The sequence below is a fragment of the Monopterus albus genome, unplaced genomic scaffold (genome assembly GCF_001952655.1).
Source record: "Monopterus albus unplaced genomic scaffold, M_albus_1.0 scaffold16.1, whole genome shotgun sequence".
Lineage (NCBI taxonomy): Eukaryota > Metazoa > Chordata > Actinopteri > Synbranchiformes > Synbranchidae > Monopterus > Monopterus albus.
The window spans coordinates 5027786-5050489 of NW_018127896.1; the positions used below are offsets into that span (position 1 = coordinate 5027786).

The window sequence follows — 22704 nt, forward strand, 5'->3', positions numbered from 1 at the left end:
TTGGGGCGGTCGCGGGGCAACACCGAGTTTCAGCTCCCTCCATAGATTTTTTATGGGGTTCAGGTCTGGAGACGGGCTAGGCCACTCCAGGACCTTGAAATGCTTCTTACGGAGCCACTCCTTAGTTGCCCCGGCTGTGTGTTTGGGATCATTGTCATGCTGGAAGACCCAGACACGACCCATCTTCAATGCTTTTACTAAGGGAAGGAGGTTGTTGCCCAAAATCTCGCGATACATGGCCCCATCCATCCTCTCCTCAATATGGTGCATTCGTCCTGTCCCCTTTGCAGAAAAAATGAAAAGTTTAAAACAGTTTGAAATGAAAATGTTTAATGTACAATTTCTTTGGAATCGTTCCCAAATAGCCTTTGACTTGAATGCCTGAATTTCAATAAAATCTAACACTTTAGATAAATAAATAAAATAAAAGCACCGAAACACTCGGTTTTATATGCACGACCAGACACTGCTGTCTAAAATGTTGTCATGCTGGATAAAACATTTAGACAAGTTCTTCCACACTAAACTCACTCATCCATGTCCTTATGGACCTTGCTTTGTGCACTGGTGCGCAGTCATGTTGGAACAGGAAGGGGCCATCCCCAAACTGTTTCCACAAAGTTGCAAGCATGAAATTGTCCAAAATGTCTTGGTATGCTGAAGCATTAAGAGTTCCTTTCACTGGAACTAAGGGGCCAAGCCCAGTTCCTGAAAAGCAACTCCACATCATAATCTCCCCTCCACCAAATGTACACTTGGCACAATGCAGTCAGACAAGTACTGTTCTCCTGGCAACCACCAAACCCAGACTCGTCCATCAGATTGCCAGACAGAGAAGCGTGATTCATCACTCCAGAGAACATGTCTTCACTGCTCTAGAGTCCAGTGGCGGCGTGCTTTGCACCACTGCATCCGACGCTTTGCATTGCACTTGGGGATGTAAGGCTTGGATGCAGCTGCTCGACCATGGAACCCCATTACATGAAGCTCTCTACAGACAGTTCTTGAGCTAATCTGAAGGCCACATGAAGTTTGGACATCTGTAGCTATTGACTCTGCAGAAAGTTGGTGACCTCTGTGCACTATGTGTCCCAGCATTCACTGACCCCGCTCTGTGATTTGATGTGGCCTACCACTTTGTGGCTGAGTTGCTGTTGTTCCCAATCACTTCCACTTTGTTATAATACCACTAACAGTTGACTGTGGAATATTTAGTAGCGGGGAAATTTCACGACTAGGCTTATTGCACAGGTGGCATCCTATCACAGTACCACGTGGAGTTCACTGAGCTCCTGAGAGTGACCCATTCATTCACAAATGTTTGTAGAAGCGGTCTGCATGCCTAGGTGATTGATTGACACCTGTAACCATGGAAGTGATTGGAACACCTGAATTCAATGATTTGGATGGGTGAATGAATACTTTTGGCAATATAATGTATGCTGCATATAAGAAACACGTGAAATAACATAGATTTTTGGCTTTTTGTGCTGCTTTAGTTTCAGATTGCTTGTATTGTCCATGCTGACTCATACACTGTCTTGACATATCGGGCCATGCAACACCTGTGTTATCCATTATAAGGAAACATCTGCTGTGAAAAAAGGGCTGTTGCTCAATATGGACCAAGAGCAATATTGCTAACAGTATACATCATTACATTTAATTACACATGCAGTTCAGTAATACTTTACTATGACTGATCAAATAATAAAAAAAAAAAATTGTTTCAAAAAGTTCATTTTAAACTGTTGAACTGGGGCACATCTTATTACATTTGTTTCAAAGCAAATGAATGTTTAATTCCTGCAAATAGAGACAGTGTTCCCCAGCTACAGTACATGCTTCACCAGCAGGTTTTATGAACATGTCGTTGTGAGGAGTGTCAACAGAAGTGTGATCACAGAGCAGTAAGAGGTGCATTTGTGTCATCAGGTTAACTGCAAGTCCAAGGTCATTTGCATTTATGGCCCTCCTTAATCTCACCCAACCTGTTGTTCCTGGCAGTGATGCCTGTGGTGGCTATGTGGTGTTCATGACAGATGGGTGGGGGGGTTGTTACCAGCATTGCAAAAAGTGGCAGTGCCAGTCATTCTCTGACGTTTGACTCTGAGCTCAAGGCATCTTTAAAAAAAAAAATAACAAAGCAAGCAGGGCACAGTGGATGACAAATTCATGGGAAACCAGTGTTAAACATAATGAGGTGATGGGTCACCATTTCCTGCCAGAACAGCCCTTTGCACCGACTCTGAAAGTCTGGAAATCTAATGGAAGAAGGAACACAAATCTTCCAGAAGCTTTTTTTTTCATTTTGGGTTTTGATGACGGTGTTGGAGAGTCCTGTCCAACAAGTCGCTTCAAAATCCTCCATGGGTGCTAAGATATATTGACTGTGAAGACCATAGCACACAGCATTTACATTTACATACTCATCAAATCAGTCAGTTAAACAGGTCAAATACCAATGTTCATTTTAACATCCAGTGCAGCTGTTTTAAAATTCACTTTTCCTGCACATGATCACTACAGTACAGTAGGGAAAAGATTGTGTTATGACAAATAAGCCACATTTAAGATCAGTAAACTAAACAGTTTGGTTAAAGGATAAGGTGGGTCATTTTCTACACTGAATATATGCTTGACTCTTTCTGGCTGATTACATTGTGCACACTGCCCAGTTGTATGTTTGCCTAGTCTGTGGAGCATATGATTAAGCCCTGTGTGTCCCATCCCCAGGTCATCATGAGATGAAAATTACAGAACTGTCCATTCTCTGGCAGTGTATCAAATACTTATTTGCCCCACTGTACACCTGTAACCATGGAAGTGACACCTGATTCAATGATTTGGATGGGTGAGTGAATACTTTTGGCAATATAATGTAGTTTCTATGGTTGTGGCTCCAAAGATCTGCTTAGCTCAAAACTCACTGATGGTACTTAAAAAAAAATGATTTCATTTAGTTGTAAGGTGTTTGGGAAACTGCAGTTGATGCTGTTAATAATATTCAGGATTTTAAAAAATCAGCCAGCATTAGTATTCTCTGAGGTTTTGATTTACTTGACAGCAGGCTATTAAAGTCAAATTAAAACTGCAGGTCCTACCATAATCTGTAATTTCAATTTGTGGTCATTTGCTAGCGGTCCTTTCAGCACCTTGTCAAGTGTTTTCTTGCTGTGTCAAAGCAATAACACAAGGAGCAATGAAAAGGAAGGCTGCTGTGAGTGTTGCCAAGCAAAGGAGAGTTTGCACAGCTATTTATACATTCATACCTTCTCTCATAGACACACATTGACAGGTGTCAACTCATTTGCCTTTTCTCCACACAACAAAACAAGGCTGGAAAGGACGTCCTCAGTATCCTCAGCATCCATTTCATAACAGCATCTATGTGACTTTGTGGGCTCATGTTGCCAACAGAAGCAATTTGCCACCTGGATGATAATTCAGTGCTGACATGAGACATGCCGACACCTTAGTTGTGCTGTATATTGTATATATATATATATGTATGTATGCATGCTGAGGCTATGTTGGTGCATCTTTACCACACTGCTAAATGGTACTGTTAACATCAGTGTAACAGCTCTGGGGAAGCTTGAGATCTAAAACGGGTTACTCTGTGAAAAGCCTGCGTATATACAGTATGTTATCTTTGTGGCATTATATCATTTGTACTTACAGAAATCTTTAAAACAGCAGGGTTTATATGTTGACAGCCCTTTTAGTTTAAACCAGAAAGGCTCACCTTGAAAGCGTTAAAAGGCAAGGTTTTTATTTGGTAGAGTTTGTTGTTTCATATCTAATGAGGCTTTGATTTACTTGTTCTGGCTGTATAGGACTGTTTATTCACATTGTGTTTGTGAGATTAAGATGGCATGCCCCCAGTATTGCTCATCTCTTTAGAATGGCTGACCACAAGCCATTGTAGACTCACTTGTCATCATGTACACACATGCTGTTTTCAATATCTCACCAAACATCTAGTACTATCATGCACACACATAAACATACACAGTATGTGTGTTTATGTGCAAAGACGTGGAGCATCTAATGACTTTGGGCAGAGGCCTCTGGAGCATATGATCGGTATGACAGATTGCAGCCTCACAGGGACATTAAGTGATTCATTTAACCAGAGAAACACACTCGCACACACAAATGACTCACCCCCCAGGATATCCAGACTTTTGTAAAGGCAAATGAACCAAACTTTCTGCAGAGGATGTGAGGTTTAAATGATCCTAATATATATGCGGACATTTTGTTTGTACCACATTATGACAGAGACATCAGGTATTTTTTTTCTGACAAGGCTTTTGCTAATAACACTTAAATTAGATTTCTCCAGCAAAAACGGGCAAGTAAACCTTAAACAAACCAGGTAACTGCCTGGAATTGCCCTCTTTGTGATTACCTAATGATACTTTGATAGGTCCAAAAACTGTATGGCATTAGATTCTAACAACTACAAAATCTTGATCCTGTTAGCCAGCATGGTGCCAGCTTAGTGCCTGGATGGTGCAGGATCATTAAATTCTGGGCACAGCCTGAACCACAGCACAGATAGTGGAGGAGAGGATAATAGAGGAACTGCATGGGAGTTTTCAGTCACTTTTAAAGCATTCTAAATGTTAAGAAAGGTTGCCATCCATGCCATTTTGGATTTATTTAAAAAATCTAATAACCTTTTCAATTTGCTTTTGCAGCAGAAAGTAAGTCTGCATCAACACTATACAATTTTTATAAAAAGATGTCTCAGAGATGTCAAAGAAGCTTTAAACTAGATTAATCCAATGTGAAATATTTAGAGGACTCCATGAACGGCACGCCAGGCTGCCTGTACAGTGCCCTGTCATGTTTGTCTCTCTCTTATGGACATAGCATATGCATGTCAAAGAGCTGAGTTTATGTATTTATTTTTGGCTAATCACCAGTTCAACATGTAATTTTTGTGACTTTGCATCTTCCACTTATGCAAAATAACCTTTCTCACTTAAAGAAAATGTGCTATGACTGTAGGCACCAAACTATTTTAGGGCTTTAGAGTGTCTTGTCAAACCTTACTGTACAAGTAGTTGTGACCATAATGCACTGGGGAAAAATAGGTCAAGCATTTTTGCCCTTTGTAGGTGCATCATTTATTCATTTCTGATTTTTTTTTAAGTGGAGTGTTTCCTTTGTTGGTCTTTTTGTGATGATGAAATTAAATGTTTGCATCATTAAAATTCCCCATCCATTTTGCTGTAGCTCACAGAAAGCATGTTTGCGTGATAGCAATGCAAAAACATTCTCACGAAATATGCACACAGCAAAAAAAACAAACAAAAAAAAAAAAACAACTCCATATTAAATCACAACCCTTTTTACTTGCAGTTTCTATAGGTTTTGACAGGCAGAGAGGCTGTATACCATCATTTCTAAACTAAGATATCACTGCTTTTAAACCCTGTGGCATTGCTTAGTGGGTCGGCATACAGTAACATGAACAGGCAGACTAGGCTTAGCAATTGAATTGCCTTTGGTAGAGCTAAATGCACAAAGACATTCATACTCTTTATTATAAGATAAGATAAGATGAACCTTTTATTAGTCCCACAACAGGGAAATTCACACCATTACAGCAGCAAAGGGATAGAAACAAGGCACTCATCAAAAGTAACAGGCAAGGTATCATAAATATAAACAGTGCAGCTATAAGAAAAAGTAAGACCGATATTGCACACTGGTATGCTGAGCTTTCCTAATAATAATCATAACAGATAAGGCTGTTGGACTCCTCATGACTGTATAATGGCATTTTGGTGGAAATCAGTATGAAAGTCAGTCAGAACTTCAGATACAACTAAAACAGTGAGTTGGGGCTGCTGCTGACTTAGCATTGTCATTGCAGGTGAACTTTATTAACTTTGCAGCTTAAGATGCACAACCTAACCTTTACATGTCAAGTTTGACATAATGAGATACAGTGCTACATGCTAAGCTAAAGGCAGCTGGCCTCAATTTTGAGTCATATCACACAGGAGATTGATGGGTCACTGATGAATGGAAAGCATATGCCTTTATGTAAATAGAGGTATTAATGAACTTACACTCTTAAAGAATCAGCACTATCTAAATCTTAATAGTGTGAATTTAACCATAAAATCTAAACATAAAATAACGAGACAATATAGGTCAGTGGTGACCTCACAGGGCTACAGGCGCTCACCTCTACATGTTGGCAAGTCTGGATCAGTTTCCCCATGAGCGACTCCAGCTCATTGTTCCTCTTGATCAGACTACTTAGGTTGGAGTCCAGGGCTTGCTGCAGCAAACATACAAAAAGAGACAACAGAGAGAGAGAGATTAATCAAAGTAAATACTAGGACATAAATGCAAAGAAACAAAAGTGGAAATCAGAGCCCGAAGTCAAAGGAGGATAAAAATGCAGCACATCTTCTGCCTTAGGTTTGTGTGATTACATGGACCAAAACAGTTGTAAGACAGCCTCAAGTACTACTTCATTAAACAAATGAAGTTGTAAAGCAAAAGAAAAAAAAAACAACTAAATTCTAGGAACACGGCAAAATGAGCAAGAATGTTTGATTGTTCAGCACACAGTCACCAAAGAACAGCAAAGAGAAGCAGTGTTTTCTCTCAGTTCTTCTGCACAAGCATCCTTTGGAGTTGCAGTGTTCTTCTCTATTTGCATTTAATGTCCACATACCTCTGAGCACGGCAGATACCCCTCATCCCTGTGCTGCCTCCTCATCCTGTCCTGTCTGAGCCTCCAAAAGAGGAGCCTACACTAGGAGAGAATGTGACTGGGACAGCCACTCCATTGAGCGCCAGCCAAGCGGCAAATTATGCATCAAAAGCTTTCCCAATGAGAGCACGCAACAGCGCTCTCTGCTAACAAACCGACAAACAGGTGACAGCACGTCAGCACTGTCCCATAATGCTCTGCCCTTTTTTGTTTCCCTCCCCTTTTTTCAGTTTTGTCCTCCTTTGCTGCTTTTTATCCGCTCGGGCACAAGCTGTCTCCGTTATATCAAAGACTGCCATACTATTGCCAAACCGAGCGTGGTTAAGCCGCTCTGATGCCACGTCTCCACTGTTCACCATTCAAAACCGTTTTCCAGACGAACTGAAGCTCAGACTTGGTGAATGCTGCGATTTCGTGCAGGTTTCAAAAATGGAGTGTAGGTGCATTGGAGCAGCAAGGCCGGGACAGCAAAATGTAAAAAATAGCTTCACAGGCTTTTTGCATTGTAAAAAAGCTCATTCAGAATGCTTCACTTTAAGAAAGCCAACATGCTTGATATGCTAGATTGAAAGTTAAATTTGCTTAACCTTTAACCACTTTTTAGTAGCAGTGTAAACAAAGCCAAGTACTGATGTTGTGTTGAGGATAGAAAGGAGTTACCCCAGAGGGAATATTGAATAAGCAGTCATGGCAAACACAGGAATGGTATGCTTTATGTGTTTTCTGTGTATGTGTGCATGCTGTATGGAGGCTTAATGGATGGCCTGATTACAGGGATGACATAGAAAAGCAGCATAAAGGTACACTAAAAAAGGAATATGCTGCTGCTGTTGTATTACCATCCATAGAGGGACAAGGACAATAAGTCAGCAGCTGTGTCCTGTCCATGTCAGCATATAAGCCTCCAGCATAATTAATGTGTGCATACGTGCAGTAAATGCAAATATAAACATATTTCTACTTATGTTCATATACAACATGTTCAAATGCAAACTCTGCTACTGTGACATGCACACAAGGGAAAAGCTTGAAACAACCACATATCAAGGATTTTAAATGAACTATATAGCCTGCAGTCTGTTTCCATGCCTGTGTGTGTTTTTGTAAATCTATCCTTTGTGTGTTGAGGTCAGATTTGGACATGAAGTGGCTGACCCACATCTACATGTTGCCAACTAAGTATTAATCCTTAGGAGCTAATCTGCCCCCACCCCTCAAGTTGATCACCTGTCAATCATCCTGCTTGTTTGTCTGCAGTATTCCTCTCTCTCTGTCTGCCTGTCCTCCTTTTCTGCTACCAGTCCCCGCCCAGAGTTTCACCCCCCAAAAACATCTGTCTGTGTAAAGTTAACCTCCCCCAGGCAGCTAATAAATTCTGATTATTCTGGGTGGTGAACACTGATATGAAATAATGTTCACAACCTAAACCCAGTCACATAAAGTAACAAAGTAGCCTACCCTTCTCAAGTACAGTATAATTTGGAGTGTCCTTTACTTGAATATTCATAAACTATAGTCCTGTACTTCACTGAATTTATTGGATATTTACAGTAATTTACAAATTAAGATGTTACATTCATCCTATAGAAGATTGTTTATTGCAGATAGTATAAGGAAATATAAGAAACTAAAGAAAGTTTGATTATAGCCACAATGTATGATGACATGAGACTTTGTGTACATTTCATCAGCTAACATCTTCCTATTGGCTTAAAAACAAAATGTTCTCTAATGTATTCTTTTTTTCTCTACCATTCCTCTGTAAATGAGTAAACCCCTTTCTTATTAGTATTGTGAATGTGTGACTGGACTAAATCCTCCTGAAGCTCATGAGCTAAGAATGTATGCATAGAGATCAGATGCGCACTCAACCTTAGAGACAGGTAGGCAACTGAACTTCAGATGTGCTACATCTTTTCAAGATTTACACTGACACTGAGTAGGACTGTGCTCTCAGCAGTCCTTGCCGAACTGCCAGAATTTCCCACCATTCTTTTCTTTGCTTATATGTAGTATGTATGTGCACTAGAGGGAGTTCAGAAAAACTTTAGTCACACAGACAAACTGTGAGAAAAGTATAGATAGAACAAAGATGTACAGGAGTGTGCAGAGGAAATGAGGATAGTGAGACAATGAGAGCTGTAACCACAGATTTAACTATGAATTAGTTTACCACTGCTTTACAGTGTGTCCATTCACCTTTACACACATCTGTACTATATTTACCTCTTATTGCTATGTCATTATTGTATTGGGTGTTCTATATTTGATAGAGTGCACCTGTGTCTTTGCTTTGACACCCAGTTTTACAGCTGGACGACTTTGTAGAAAAAAGGAGCTTTGAGTCAAAACAAAGCACTGCAAGGAAACAGCAAGGAAGGAACATTGTACTGGGGGGAGATTGGGAATGGATGGAGTGTGTGTGATTGTGTTTGATTGAAAGATATGAAGGCCCCAAGCAAAGGGAACACTCAGTACAGACGGAAAGAAATTATATTGTGAGTGCTGCACAGTGCACTGTAAATTCTGAAATAATAGCTTTTATTTACTTCAGTGGAAGAGGGAAACAGGACTTTTTGAGACAGGTTTCTTACAGACAGTAATAAAACTGGTGGGTTTATTAGAAAACCTACAGAAGGTGGCTTAGTCTCAGGGAAAATCAAAAGTGATGGTGCATTCAGGGAACACCCTTGTGCTTGTAAAGATCAAAATAACCATGAAGTGTTTCTCAAACAGTAAACCAAGTGGTCAGTTGGGAAGAAACTGACTTTACAACATGAGTAGTAATGCTTCACTTCAAAGTGTGATGGATAGTTAACAAAGAATTTAATTAACACACTAACCAAAGGGATTTATCTCCTGGCTTTGCAGGTCCTCTCAGCTCCACAAGGCCTTGTAGTGTCTTCATTTGGTGTTTGGGCCTGTAAATGTAGTGTTTTGGTTCCTACTAAACACTTATCAACACTGTTTTTAGTTGTTTTTGAATGCTTTAGGGTTAGGGTTAGGTTAAACTCTCACTGTACCACAGCTGCCCAGTTAGCAGCTAGCTGGGCAGCCCAGTGGAGCATTTAGCAGCTAAAGAGCCAGATAGTTTTGTCAGGAGTTGGTGGAGGACAAACCAGAGCTGAATGCAGGGTGAATATTGGTCATTGCTTTGCCAGGTGGGCACAAACACATCTTCAGTTGACTGCTAATGTTGATCATAGATGTTTCTGGAGGTCAGAAGAAAAACAAGATTTTTAGCTAGTATTGTTCTTTAATGATTTAGCTTGTCAGAGGTTAGTTTGAAATATGAAGGTGAAAATTGTCAGCATACTGTAATGGCAGGGACAATATTAAGGAAGGAAGTGTATTCACAATATAAAAGATGAATGACACTGCTGCAGGGCATAAAGGTAAATACTGGGCTTATCAGCCAGGCTGTGAATCAAATGTAATGTTTCAGGGCTACTCATGTTTTATTGTGGATGTTGGCACTTGACAACCCAAAGTATGTTGTTTCAGCAGTAAAGGACAGCTGATTAAAGCAAATAGACTGCTATATAAACACACAAAACCTGTGAATTGAAACCAGAGCTGACATGCACACACACACAGAAAGGGCAGCTCCCATCTTTTACCCTCTAAGTTCTTTCTCCTCAGACCCAGAGCCAAGGACTTTAAAAGCTATTTCCAGCCGCGTTCTCTGTCAATTTCCTGTGACGGGGGTAATTTTATCTCTGGAAAAGGATGGGTGTTCCCACAATAACCTCCATGGCTCTTATCAGACACCCCACCACTGCCACAGAAAAAAGGAAACTATTCCAATCATCTGATATTCTTTTTCTTCCTGTGCAGAGTGGGGATATCTCAAATTCCAGCAGATCAGGGCAAAAGGTGATATGCATGAAATAAAGATGGCCAAAATAATTTCAACTTGTCAGACTTCAAAATGAAAGTAAAACAGTATATCTGAGTGAAAGTAATGTTTTCAACATTTCAAGTTTAACTGCTGGGTTAGTTGACTGAGACTTTTTGCCTTTGCTGCACCTCCTTCCCCAGAGTTTTCTGTCTTTATGAATTAAATATCTTATCAATATTGCATTGCAGTTTGATTGTTTTCTGTGGTAATTAGCTTGAACAGTTTATCTCCTGCTCTGCTTCTGCCCTAATTGTCATGGAAAGCTTCAACTCAGTGCAGAATGTCTGCTAAACAATTTAAAGTAACATCGTGTGGCAGAGGAATTATTTCAATTAAAACTGACATTTTTCAGCTGCATGCAATTAAAGTTCACATTAATAAACAATGTAATGTGTGGGTTTACTGTGTGTGCTGTGAAATGCTGCCACCCACAGATTTTATAAAAAGTTTACTAAAATAAATTTAAGGTAAGTGAACTGACAAGTACAGAACTTGGCTGTCTACTTTGAAACAGAATCTACTAAGGCCGAGATGCATTTAAAGCTTCACTGTTATTGAAGATGCAGAAAACCAAGTCAGTCAGTGATAAATAAAAAATACATTTACCTTAATCTTCCACACTGAAACCGGGCTTGTTTTTCCACAAGGTCAGCAGATCTATAATCATTTCTAACTTTGTTCAAGCTAAGCAGCTGACTGCAGTGATGATAAAACTCATTTACAAATTTAGAGAAAAATTTAATCTGATAGAGTTAGGTTAAAAAAAGTTTTATCTGATGACATTAATATATTCTGACTGAAGCTTGTTGACTGTGACTTTATTGTGCAAAGCCGATTATATAACTAAATAGTATGTTCGTTTCAGGGTTTTTCTTTAATATCAAAACTGGTGCAAATGGCATGGGTATGGTGTGAGGGTTTTCTGGCCTTAACAGATAGTCCAGTCCTCCATAGCGTCTGGGAGAAAAGGCACGTTTGTTTTCCTGTGTGACACAGCAGGTGCTCTGTCTATCTTTGGATTAGAGTCAATATAGAGGTCAGAAGGTGGGTTTCTAGTTCATGTGTGTACAAACATGCAAGGCATGGTGTGCATGGCTGTGCCTCTGTGTGTGTGTGTGTGTGTGTGTGTTAGAGCGTGCTCAGAAGTTAATGATGCAGTCATTTCTGCTTTGTTTACTCATTTGATCCAACTCTGGGGTGGAGGTGACAGTGGTGCGGTGGGTAGAGCAGTCATCTTCCAACCAGAAGGTTGAAGGTTTGAATCTCGGTGCCGGCAGTCTACGTGTCGAAGTGTCCTTGGGCAAGACACTAAACCCACCCGTTGCCCCAATGGTTAGAGCCATTGGTTGAGTTGGTGCCGCAGATGGCTGCCATCGGTTCTGTACTGGAAACAAATTCCTTGTGTGTAACATACTTGGCCAATAAAGGTGATTATCCTTATCTGTTCACAGGATATTATGACTTATGGCAGTAAATGATTTATTTATTTGGAGGAGAATGTATAAAGCAGAGTAGTGTGCCAATAATTTAACTTTGAGAAATGCAGTATGTTCTATGACACAATATGTCATCATTGTCTTTCTGAACTAGTGTTGTAGTACTCGAGTCCAACTCAAGTCCAGATTTTCAGGACTCATGACTCAACTGAGACCTGAGCACTGATGACTCGGACTTGGACTCGGATGCAAATCGACTGCATTCAGACTCGGAAGTCGAAGAGGGGAACTCTGATGTCTTTTTCTTTTTTGTAATAGGCTACAATAATTTGGCATATGATACTGATATTAAAACATGTTCATTGGCATCATGCTGTATCCATGGCATCCACTTCCATCAAGAATACACTCTACCTCTCTGTAAATCATTTTAAAGTCTCAAATTGCCGAGCAATATGGTGATGCATTACATCCCGTTAACTGAATAGGCACATAAGTAGCCTGTATGGTAACTACTGTTGCACTGAACTGTGGTAAGTTGCATTCTCTCCCCAGATGAATGGAGGAAGAGGAGGAAGGGGGGAAAGCACAATAATTAGATGATGCACCAACTTGAATCTGATGCTAATTATTCTTCTCTGCTTAAATTTATTGAAACATGCAAGATGAGACAGTATACACTCAGCAGCTCTGAAGACAAAGGACATCAAGCCTATCACTGGAGGCAGAATGGCTTGAAAAATAAATGGTGCCAACCACCAGAGGGGCCCTAATAATAGAGGTTTTGATGCATTAGTGGCAACATAAGGATAAGGTAGCCCCACGGAAATAATGTTTTTTTTTCCTCTGAGGAAGAAGAAATACTACTGTCGATGGCTATAATAATTGATCCTAGTTCAGCTGAATGTTAAAACAGAATTTAACTGTTCAGATACAAATTGCACTTTACAAAACTACTAATTCTCAGTATACAATGTCATTACAGAGCTGCCAGTTTCATATTGAGCACTAAGATTTCAGTATCTGCATTGTTTTGTACCTTACTTTGGGATCAGTTCTTGTGTTTCAGTTTCTTCCATTAGGCAGGCCCCCTCTCTGAGGACATATTACAAACTATTTCACACTTGAACATCTGTTTCAAACCTCTGGTGAAAAAGAGAAAAACCAGCTTCTCACAGAAGTCAGACCATAGCATTTCATTTGCAAGGCTGAATAAACACAGTCCGGGTAGGTATGTAGTAGGTTCTTGCTGAAAATGCTCCCTGAGTAAAAGATGCATTGGAAAACTTAGATGTTATTTGTAATATAAATAATGTGTGAGACAGCATGGTTGAAAAATGTTTTTCTTGGACCTCAATAACATAGGGTCACACCAATGCAAATATTACTGTGTCCTTGCAGACTTTCAGTTTATCCCCGTTAACTAATTGCTCCAAAAATATATTAATTTATCATGTGAAAATGATCTGAGTGCCCCCTTTGATCAGTGGTTGATGCTCAGCTAGTTATTCCTACATTTTGATTGGTCAGTGAGAATGAGGATATTGGGAGTATTTTAGAGAGCAGCTGCTGTAAATACATTCAAATAGATTTACTGTATTTGTTTCCAAGACCAAAATAGATTCCATCGACAGTGATATCAAACAGAGAAAAGGAGCAAATGCTTTGAGGAGCTGAAATTTTTGTGCCCTTTATCGATAAATGATTACATCTCTAAAGCATTTGTAATTATACATGTTGTATATATTATGCTCAATGTACTAGTCATGTGGGTTACTACTCTGCCTTTCAAAACTGTTTGAGTAAATGCTCATGATGATTTCATCAGGGTTATTTCAGCGTGGGTTTTTCTGGAGACATGTTTTCACAGTAATAGAAAGTTTGTGTCACAAACCAGGGGTGTGGAGCTAGGATTTCTAAACCTTGAGTCATACTAAGGACAAAAATCTCAGTCTCCCTTGCAACATTTTTGGCTTTTTTTGTTTTAATCTGTGCTAACCCACACTCCAAACCGCATCTCTGGTGTCACACACACGTTTACCATGCACACATACTGCCTCTATGGCTATGACAAGCACGCTCGAATAGCCACGCTCAATTAAGCACACCTACACTCATCAGGTAGTTGGCACTTGTTAACCTGCAGCCTCATTGGAGACAGCATGCCACGTCACTAATGCACTCCTTATAGTTGCTGTGTGTGCGTGTGTCTGAATACCCTCCTGGCACACTAACATGGTGCTGTGATTATGCTAATTGCTTAATTATTCAGGAGAGATAATAAGTCAGCAGGAGATGATAAAATCTCACTTGATAATTGAGTGAGATACCCAGGTAAGGATAATGAGGAATTTTATACTGCAGGGTGGAATACAATTAAAGTTTAAAATTATTTATGTGTTAGATAAAGAGTGGAGGGTATCTATAATGTTATCTGTTAACAAATGAATTAAACATCTCTAAAAATGGCAGCCAGTTTAAATGAGAGCACCATTAAAACACTTTTAAAGATTACTATTGCAAGATCACCCCATCAAAGCCATATTATTTACACTGAAGCAAATATGAAAGAAAACTTTGCTTACCTTGAGTTTTTCATAGCGTTCACTCAGTGCTGCCACCTGGTGGTCCCTGTGCCTTCCAACCAGTTTGCACAGCGAGCAGATCAGCTGATCATCAGTGACACAGTACATGTTCACCTTTTCTTCATCATGCTCCAGACACTGGAGCCCTCTGAGGTGGGAGTCTGACATGGGCTCAATGAGCCGGTGGCCAGTGAACGGCTTCTTGTTAGGATGCGTCGCTCTGAGGCATTCCTCACAATACGACACCTCGCATGTCACACATGTTTTGACAGCCTCCTGTGGGGGGTCCTGCTCACAGAACTGGCATTGGACCGGTTCTGGAGGCATGCCTGGGCTGGACATAGCAGCACTAATGGGAACCAGTGCCAACCGATTACTCCCTTCCTCAATGGGAGAGTTGGGCCCGCTGTGGGGTGCAGGCAGCGGTAAAGGGAGCCCAGTTGAAGATGAGGCCCGCTGAACTCTGTCAATAATATTTTGCAAGGTCACGTTTCTCTTAAGGCCCTCTAGTCCACGCTCCGGACTCAGGGAAATGACATATCTACAGGTGGGGCACTGGAAGGCGCCAATGCTCTGAACAGATTCGTTAGTGGCACAGTGGGAGATGAGGATGCGGTGGGCGCAGCCAAAGCACAGGCTGTGGGCGCAGGGAAGCAGAAGTGGGTCTTCAAAGAGCTCCAAGCAGATTGGGCAGGTTAGCTCTGACTCCAGAGTGTCCATCCTGCTTAGAGGAGGCCAGGCGGGACCAGGCGTAGCGTCAGCGAAATCCAGAAGAGCTGCTCAGCTGTCTGCAGGTCAGAGACAGAGATGGGGGAAAGCAAAGAGAGTCAGAAAAAAGGAAAATGAAAGCACGGGGATTTGTGATTAAATGGTGTGAAACAGCTTACTTCTCACTGCCTTCTTGGGAGGGCTTATAACTCAATGGAGCAGACCACTGTGTGGACTTAAAGAATGGCAGTGTGTTAAGTGCCGGATTTTCTAAGTCTGTGTGAAAACTGAAAATAAAGCAAAATGATATTTTCAAACACCAGACAAAGTACTTTTAAAAAGTTCCGTTTTTTTAGATCTTTGAAAAACTGACAATATTCTGTCTGAAATTTCCACTTCTGTCCACAGATGCTTGCAACGTTTAAATTCTCCTCAGACAAAGCTGCTGACAGAACAGAATATTGAATAATGAAGGGGGTGTGTCACTCGGATGCCTATCTGTAGGCTGAAGATGCAAACCCCTTTCTTACTGGCTTTGTCAAAATAGCACAGGGTAGTCAAACCAAGATGTGATAATTGGTGTCGACTTTGAGTGGAATGATGGAATAATTATACCCTGATGTGAAGGACTTATAAAGAGAAACAAGAAAACAGCCACCTAGACCTTCCACACAGTGTGTAGTGCCAAACTTAAAACACTCACCAATGGCAACAAATCTATTAAAGAAACACAATTTGTAATCTTCCAAGTTATAGTGTGTATGGCAGCCTCATCTTTCTACTGAACATTGGAGTGCACACCCAGCTGCACCCTGAAAATATGCCATCAACCATCCATCCATCACAAAGAGGAAAATCTCACTAGACAACCGAGAAAATAGAAGACAAACCATACTGACTCTTTAGTGTACTCCTGGCCAAACATGGCTTCTGTTTCAGTCATGCGGATGTGCTATTGACCCATTTTAGCCCTCTAATCAACGTTAAATGTTGCTGACTCTGTAATTACAAGCAGCAACGCTTTAGTTTAGAGTACACTTGGGTTAATGAGTTTTGCAGCAGTGTAACTTCAAATGCTGTAGTTTTGTTAAATACTTTTCAAAGAGAAGTGAAACTATCAGGCTTATAATGGACAGTTAAGAAAAGATGTTCTCCTTCACAGTTAGAACCTGCTGCCTACATTATCCACAGTGCAGCTTGACCATTGACAGTACTGCCTTGAAGATTTGTAGTTTCATTGAACATAACTATAAAAATAGGGGCACCGAAGAACCTAACGTCTGGCATTTATTTTTTAACACCGTGGCAGTGTGGGTGTGGTTTCGATACAGATTCTGGTGAAGAAGTGGCAGCTGCAGTCATAGTGCAAGTATTCATTTATTTCTCCTGCAGAAGAGCTGAACCTTTTTTTAGTCAGACCCAGCATGATGTCAGTGCGTCTTCTGGTTCAAAGAAGGGCCTCTTGTGTAGTAGTGATGTCGTTGGTGTGTGTTCTGCAACTTAGCACAGAAGACAGCAAACATAATCATATCTAGCATAGCTAGATGTTTGTTTTAATTTAATACTAAGAAATATATTTTTGGTAAATATTAGTCAAATATTAGTAATATCATGCAGCCATTAATAAATCTGGCTTGGATCCTATTTCACTTCCACTGAGTTTCAGATTACTTATCAGTCTGTGCAGAAGATAGCTTTGAGCCTTTGACTCAAAGTTAAAAATTCACTGCCGCATGCAGCTTCTGTTTTCTTTGCCCTTTCTTCATGTATGACCTTAGCCCGAGGCCTGGTAATAAAACAAATGTCAGTATTTGGAAGGTAATGGGTGCTTAGCAGCTGAAAAAACCTTTTGCCAAAAAGAAAACCTTTTCAAGATTAGATGAGATCTGAGAACAACATGTGTGCCAAAGATTAGATTAAAAAAAATGTTCTTTTCCTCAGTCTGCACAACATGCAAATGAATTCTGCAGTCAAATCTGAAATTAACAGTAAATAACAATTCAACAGCCCATGATAGTCATGATAACAATAACCAAATGCATCCATTTACAAGGCAGGAAGGGCAACCACTCTGATCCTCACAGGGTGGTACTCTCAGCAGATGTCACTGTTTACTGAGCTTAAGGCTTGTGTGCATCTTAGTGGACTGCCACACTCAGAATATCCCTCCTACTGGTTCTCTGACAATCTTCATGCATGGTTTCCCTTTCATCGTGGCAACAAAAAGGAAAATAAGTGCTACAGATAAGCTCTCCTCACTTGAGCTCTTTGCAGTCTAAGCACTTACGTCACCTGTGATATTTGAGGCCAGATAACATTCATTTGCAGTGCAAATGAGCTGCGGAAGCAAAAAGTGGATAGAAGAAAAATATGCAGCACAAGGAACATTTTAGTTTTATTACAGAAAATCAACTGATGTGAGTCAAGAAAAAGAAACATCAGTCTTTTATTTCTAAACAAGATGCTCAAGCAATAAAAATATGAGCAGATATAGGGGAACAGTGGACAAAAACTGAGTGGGGAATATGGAAGTGATTCAGCAATTCCACGCTTCAAATGAAGAGAAATGGGTATGTGTTTGGAGGAACTGTAAACAGCAAATCCTTAGAGACACACACACACACACACACTCAGATTTACACTTGAGGCCTACGTGTCAATAGATGTTGATCCACAAAACACAAAGCAGTTTTCTAAAGCACCAAAGAGCCTCCCTCAAGTGTTTGTTTCCTGATATTTTGTTAGTAAAGAATGAAGCTTATTGACGGTCTAGTAAAACTTGGAAGGTTGTCAGGACTTCAGTGTGTCCTATTATTTTTGGGCTGTTGTTCGGTTTGACTGCTCAGTCTGGCTTGACACTCTTGACAGCTAATTTCCTTTAAAACACAGGTAACACCCAACTTGTACCTTATGTATAGCCTCAAACATTTCTGCTCCTATCCAAATGTTTCCAGTTTGCTTTTTTAATCTCTCTAGCCTCACAATATGAGCCAAAACGGGATGCCTGTACCCAGCATTAAGCATGGCACCTACTGTAGTCTATAGTAATAAAGCAAATACGAGTTGATGAAGCACAGTGACATTGTGGTGCAATTCGTCCCTGCACATGGCTGTCAGGCAAATAGCATAAACAAGTATTTTCCAGAAGCTGCCGAAGTACAGAAAAAAGTTCCTGACAAAGCTGGGAAAGTTCGATGTTGATGGAGCTGACAGGACAAGACGGGAGAGAAACCTGGAGGCACTGAAGGGTAAAGAGAATAAATCTGTCACATTCTGATAGAGACAAACGTATACACCAACCAAAATTTGTGCTTACAAATAGACTGAGATAGTCTGACAAATCCAGATTGGCAGGTGAGACAGGGTGAGATGCCTCCGACTGCACCATAGGTGACACTGTTGAACCATGCATTGTGGTGACAGAGCAGGAGAAGGAGGAGGAAGAGTGATGCAGAGAAAATAGGTATGAGAGTGGGGGTAAAGGGGCATTCAGGCTGGTGGAGGGCAGTGATAAAATCCAGACAAAGGTGTTGATTTTTCACTATTTTATAACTTTGTGCCTCGTGGCTGCCACTGTGTGTGAAAGGCTTGTCTCCTGTGCTGGTGCCACTGAAAAGTCAGTACCAATAGTGTTCAGTAGGGGGCAGTACAAAGCAGAGTGAGCAGTAGAAGAATCCTCTTCCTTTTTGCTGCATTGTCTGCATGTGACAAATTACTTTCTTACCCAACAAACTGCCTAAATAGTAGAATGAATATGAATACTTGAAAATAATGCAAAAATTATATTTTACATTGTTGCTTGTCAAAACCTCTGTGAATCCCTGAACATGGATGGAATCCCTATGATGTTTCCCATACAGACAACAATTTGTGTTAGATGATATGCGGTTCAGTAGAAGAATCAGAATGACATTCCTGTATCTTATTCTTCTCTTTCTATTGCTGACATTTCCTCTGCCTCTCTGCTGCCTGTTGCAGGACTGTGTACCACAAGTGCATATCTATTTCATGGAGTGCAAATGTCAGTGCCCTGATGCTCTTCTGAAATGTTTTATTTTGAAACAAAACCCTCTATATGGTCTCGGATCTTTAAATGTCAGTGAATAACCTTTTGCAACTGAACCTTTTTGTGTTCAGTTCTTCAGTTAGTATAGTTTCCACTGGTTCTGTGGAAAACAAATAAGCACGTCAGCGAGAACAACTAGTAATCTTCAGAAATTAAATCCTTCAACGTTTGATCTCTCTTCCTGTTTATATTTGAGTCCCCCAGTAGTTTGGGCTCTACTTCTAAATCTTTCATTAACTTTGGGTCCAAGGAGGTTGTGGCATTTCCTTCCACTCATAGTTTAACCTGTTAAATTTTTCATTGGAGCACTTTCTGCCCATTTTCTAAAAACTGATTTGACAAGAGTGCAATGCAGAGTGGCTCCTGTGGTTTGACGTAATACATAGAGCTGCTCATAATGCTCGTGTTCTGTTAATAATTGTGGAGCTACCCACGGTGTCTTCTTCTGATGCTTTCAGAATAAAAGCTTTTGAGTTTGTCCTCTGCTTCAGGGAAATATTATTTCATTTCTCTGTTAGCAAAATGAATATTTCAACATCATCATCACTTGGCAAATTGAGCTGAAAAAGCTGTGCCCCTTCATGGCAGTGGGGAGTGATTCCGGTGCCAGATTAGTCCAAGTAAATGACACAAAATCATCAAAAAGTAATTATAGTAAGTAGCCTACAGCAATTTAAGCCCTCCAAAAACACATTTGGGTAGAAGGAAGGGTCCATTTGGTGAGTTGACGTGAGCAGCTGTGGCAGTCCATGGAGCAGAACCAAGAAGTAGGTCATCCACACTGACCTGTGTGAATCACATAATCAGTACATAATGTGTGTGTGTGTGTGTGTGTGTCACTGCATGACTGTGCTGATCCAGCTCTCAGGCAGAAAATAGTAAGCACACAGTTAAATGTTGGAGCCAAGCGAAAGAGGGCAAAGCATCTGAATAAGAATGTAAACAGGATCCTATCTGCCTGTTGGCCATTTTAATGTCACATTTTCAGAACAAAGATACATCTCATCAAAACCTGAGCTCACACTCACAGCATCTTGTTTTTAGTTGTCACTTGCCAAATAAAATGTGCACATCTTACCTCCAATATTTAAGCCTTTAATTGCAAATATATAAGCAACTTCAATATTATGTTTAAACTTGCTCACAAACATCACCTACTTCTCAGTAAGGACAAACAGAAAGAACCAGTGTTCAATCAGTGAAAAATTAACTAAATTATTGACATTTTGTGTGAATTACAGAACACTACCTTGACCCTTTGTATTTTTTAATCATCCCTTTCTGTTTCTCCAACATGTAAACTTTTAGACACCTTGTTTACCTCAGTCTGTTGAAGAATTTTAAGATCCTCAACTGCATATGGGATCTGCAATTCACAAAATCCATAATCTGCTTTCATAGCAACAGCTGATGGCGCACTATGACACATTAACCCTTGACCTCACAAAGTTGCAGAGAACAAGTTGTCTTTTCGGGTTCAAGCTCAGAGCAAATTTCCTCTGCAAACTGATTTTTCTAATAAACAAGGATTTTATCACCTCCTATGCTGCAAATAGATGCAGCCACTGATATGTGGCCATGCTATGTGAAGGAAAGGCAAAATATTTCTCTTCACCATTTTCTGGTTTTAGTATTTGTCATGAGTACTTGTAAGAAGTATGTCATAAATCTTGTAAAGCTTGTTCTGGAAAAAAACATTTTACTGTGGGCAGACCACAGCATGCTGGCTTTCAGGTGTAGGGGATCTATAGTTAGTGCAGAAGAAGAAAAAGCATACTTAGGTGATGATCAAGCTCACAGCTAGAGCTAAAGAAGACCAAACTCCATTTTTCAACCTGAGATAAAAGGAATTGGAGCTTTAGATGCCAAATTCAAAGGAGAATTAGATTTCAAAACTTCTCTAATCCTGCCACATCCTTTCTTCTCCTCTTATGTCCTCTCCTCTACCTCTTCGTCAGCTTCCCCTTCCTCTGTCTGTACAGTATGAAGCTGCATTCTCTGGGTCATTAACAAGTTAACAACACAAACTGTTGCCACACATGCATAATCCCAGACATCCTACTATCCTGATCCCTAATCCACTTCCTACCACACTGGCCGTGACCAATCACAGCCTTTCATATTCTGAAGCAGTCAGTCACACCTAACAGGATTGGCTGGTCATAGTCTGGGATGCTGAAGCTTTTAGTGCTTTTGATAAATGGGTGACATTTATAATTGTGGTGTGTGTGTGTGAGTGCGCGCGCATTGCAGGGTCTGTCTGGGATCTTGCTTGTGACCCAGATTTGGTTCAGGGCCTAATGTGGAATTAGATGTGATATTTGGGGGCAGGAGATTATGGCTGACAAAAACAAATCTGTTGTTGTCAAGGACATACTGTATTTCATCAGGGTACATGATCTTCACACCGATCACACACACAAACACAAACTGACTGTATTGTTTGTTGAAAAAAATTCTGTATGAAAATTACTTGAGTAGTGAGGGGTACTAAAACATAAATTAAAATTAGTTGGGGAAATAAAAGATGCTTACCAAAAAGCGGATTCAAGAGAAATAATACAATACTTTGCTTCTTTTCCAACCTCCTGTACGTTTGTATAATTCATATACAATCCCTTGTTATAGCTTGAAGAACGCACCACACTGGTGGATTTTGCTGCACTGCAACAGGTTAAAGCATCAGTTACTGTCAGATACTCAAAGCTGAACATGATGTTCTTCAAAGTCTTTACTTTATAGAAACTTCTCACTCACTCATTAAATCTTATTTGCATGAAAATAGAAAAAAGAAACCTTGGGAATGTCATTTGGGATGATCGAGCATTCACTAGTGAGCCCACATGTGTTATATTTTCTTTTTATGACAATACAAAATTAGCTCATGCCTCTTTCTATGATCACAGTTGCTCCGTTATGCATTAGTGTTGCCTCAAAACATGTGCTTAGGGTCCCCTAGCAGAGATAAGTGATTAAAGTGGTTATTCCCTGAAGTACCAAATTATCATAGCAACTTTGATTGGATAATGAAATGGTATCAACGTGAAAGCTGTTCCAGACAGCTGCAAAGTTGCGGTAAGATAGTGTAAGCATGTAGGAACAGAGTTCTGGTGCAATAAAGTCATGTACCAAGGGCCGATTTTCTCATTTAAAGTGAACTTTTTGGGACATGTATCCACCTCAGTAGTTTTTGAGTGGATTTGGGTCCTTAAAGCAAGTGAAATATGGCAGTGCATCAAAGAATATTTCAGTGTTTTCAA

The 22704-nt window shown here is 40.2% G+C and overlaps 1 protein-coding gene across 2 annotated transcripts in view; it reads right to left on the reverse strand.

Moving 5' to 3' along the window:
- Positions 1-22704, reverse strand: part of LOC109955790 (E3 ubiquitin-protein ligase Midline-1-like) — a 56755-nt gene that overhangs the window by 15151 nt on the left and 18900 nt on the right. For both annotated transcript variants that reach the window (XM_020592270.1, XM_020592269.1), the window contains exons 2-3: positions 14671-15458; positions 6212-6307 (exon numbers count right to left, since the gene is read on the reverse strand). In XM_020592270.1, coding sequence (XP_020447926.1) covers positions 6212-6307; positions 14671-15390 — 816 coding nt within the window. In that variant the 5' untranslated portion in view covers positions 15391-15458. The remainder of the gene's footprint in view (positions 1-6211; positions 6308-14670; positions 15459-22704) is intronic.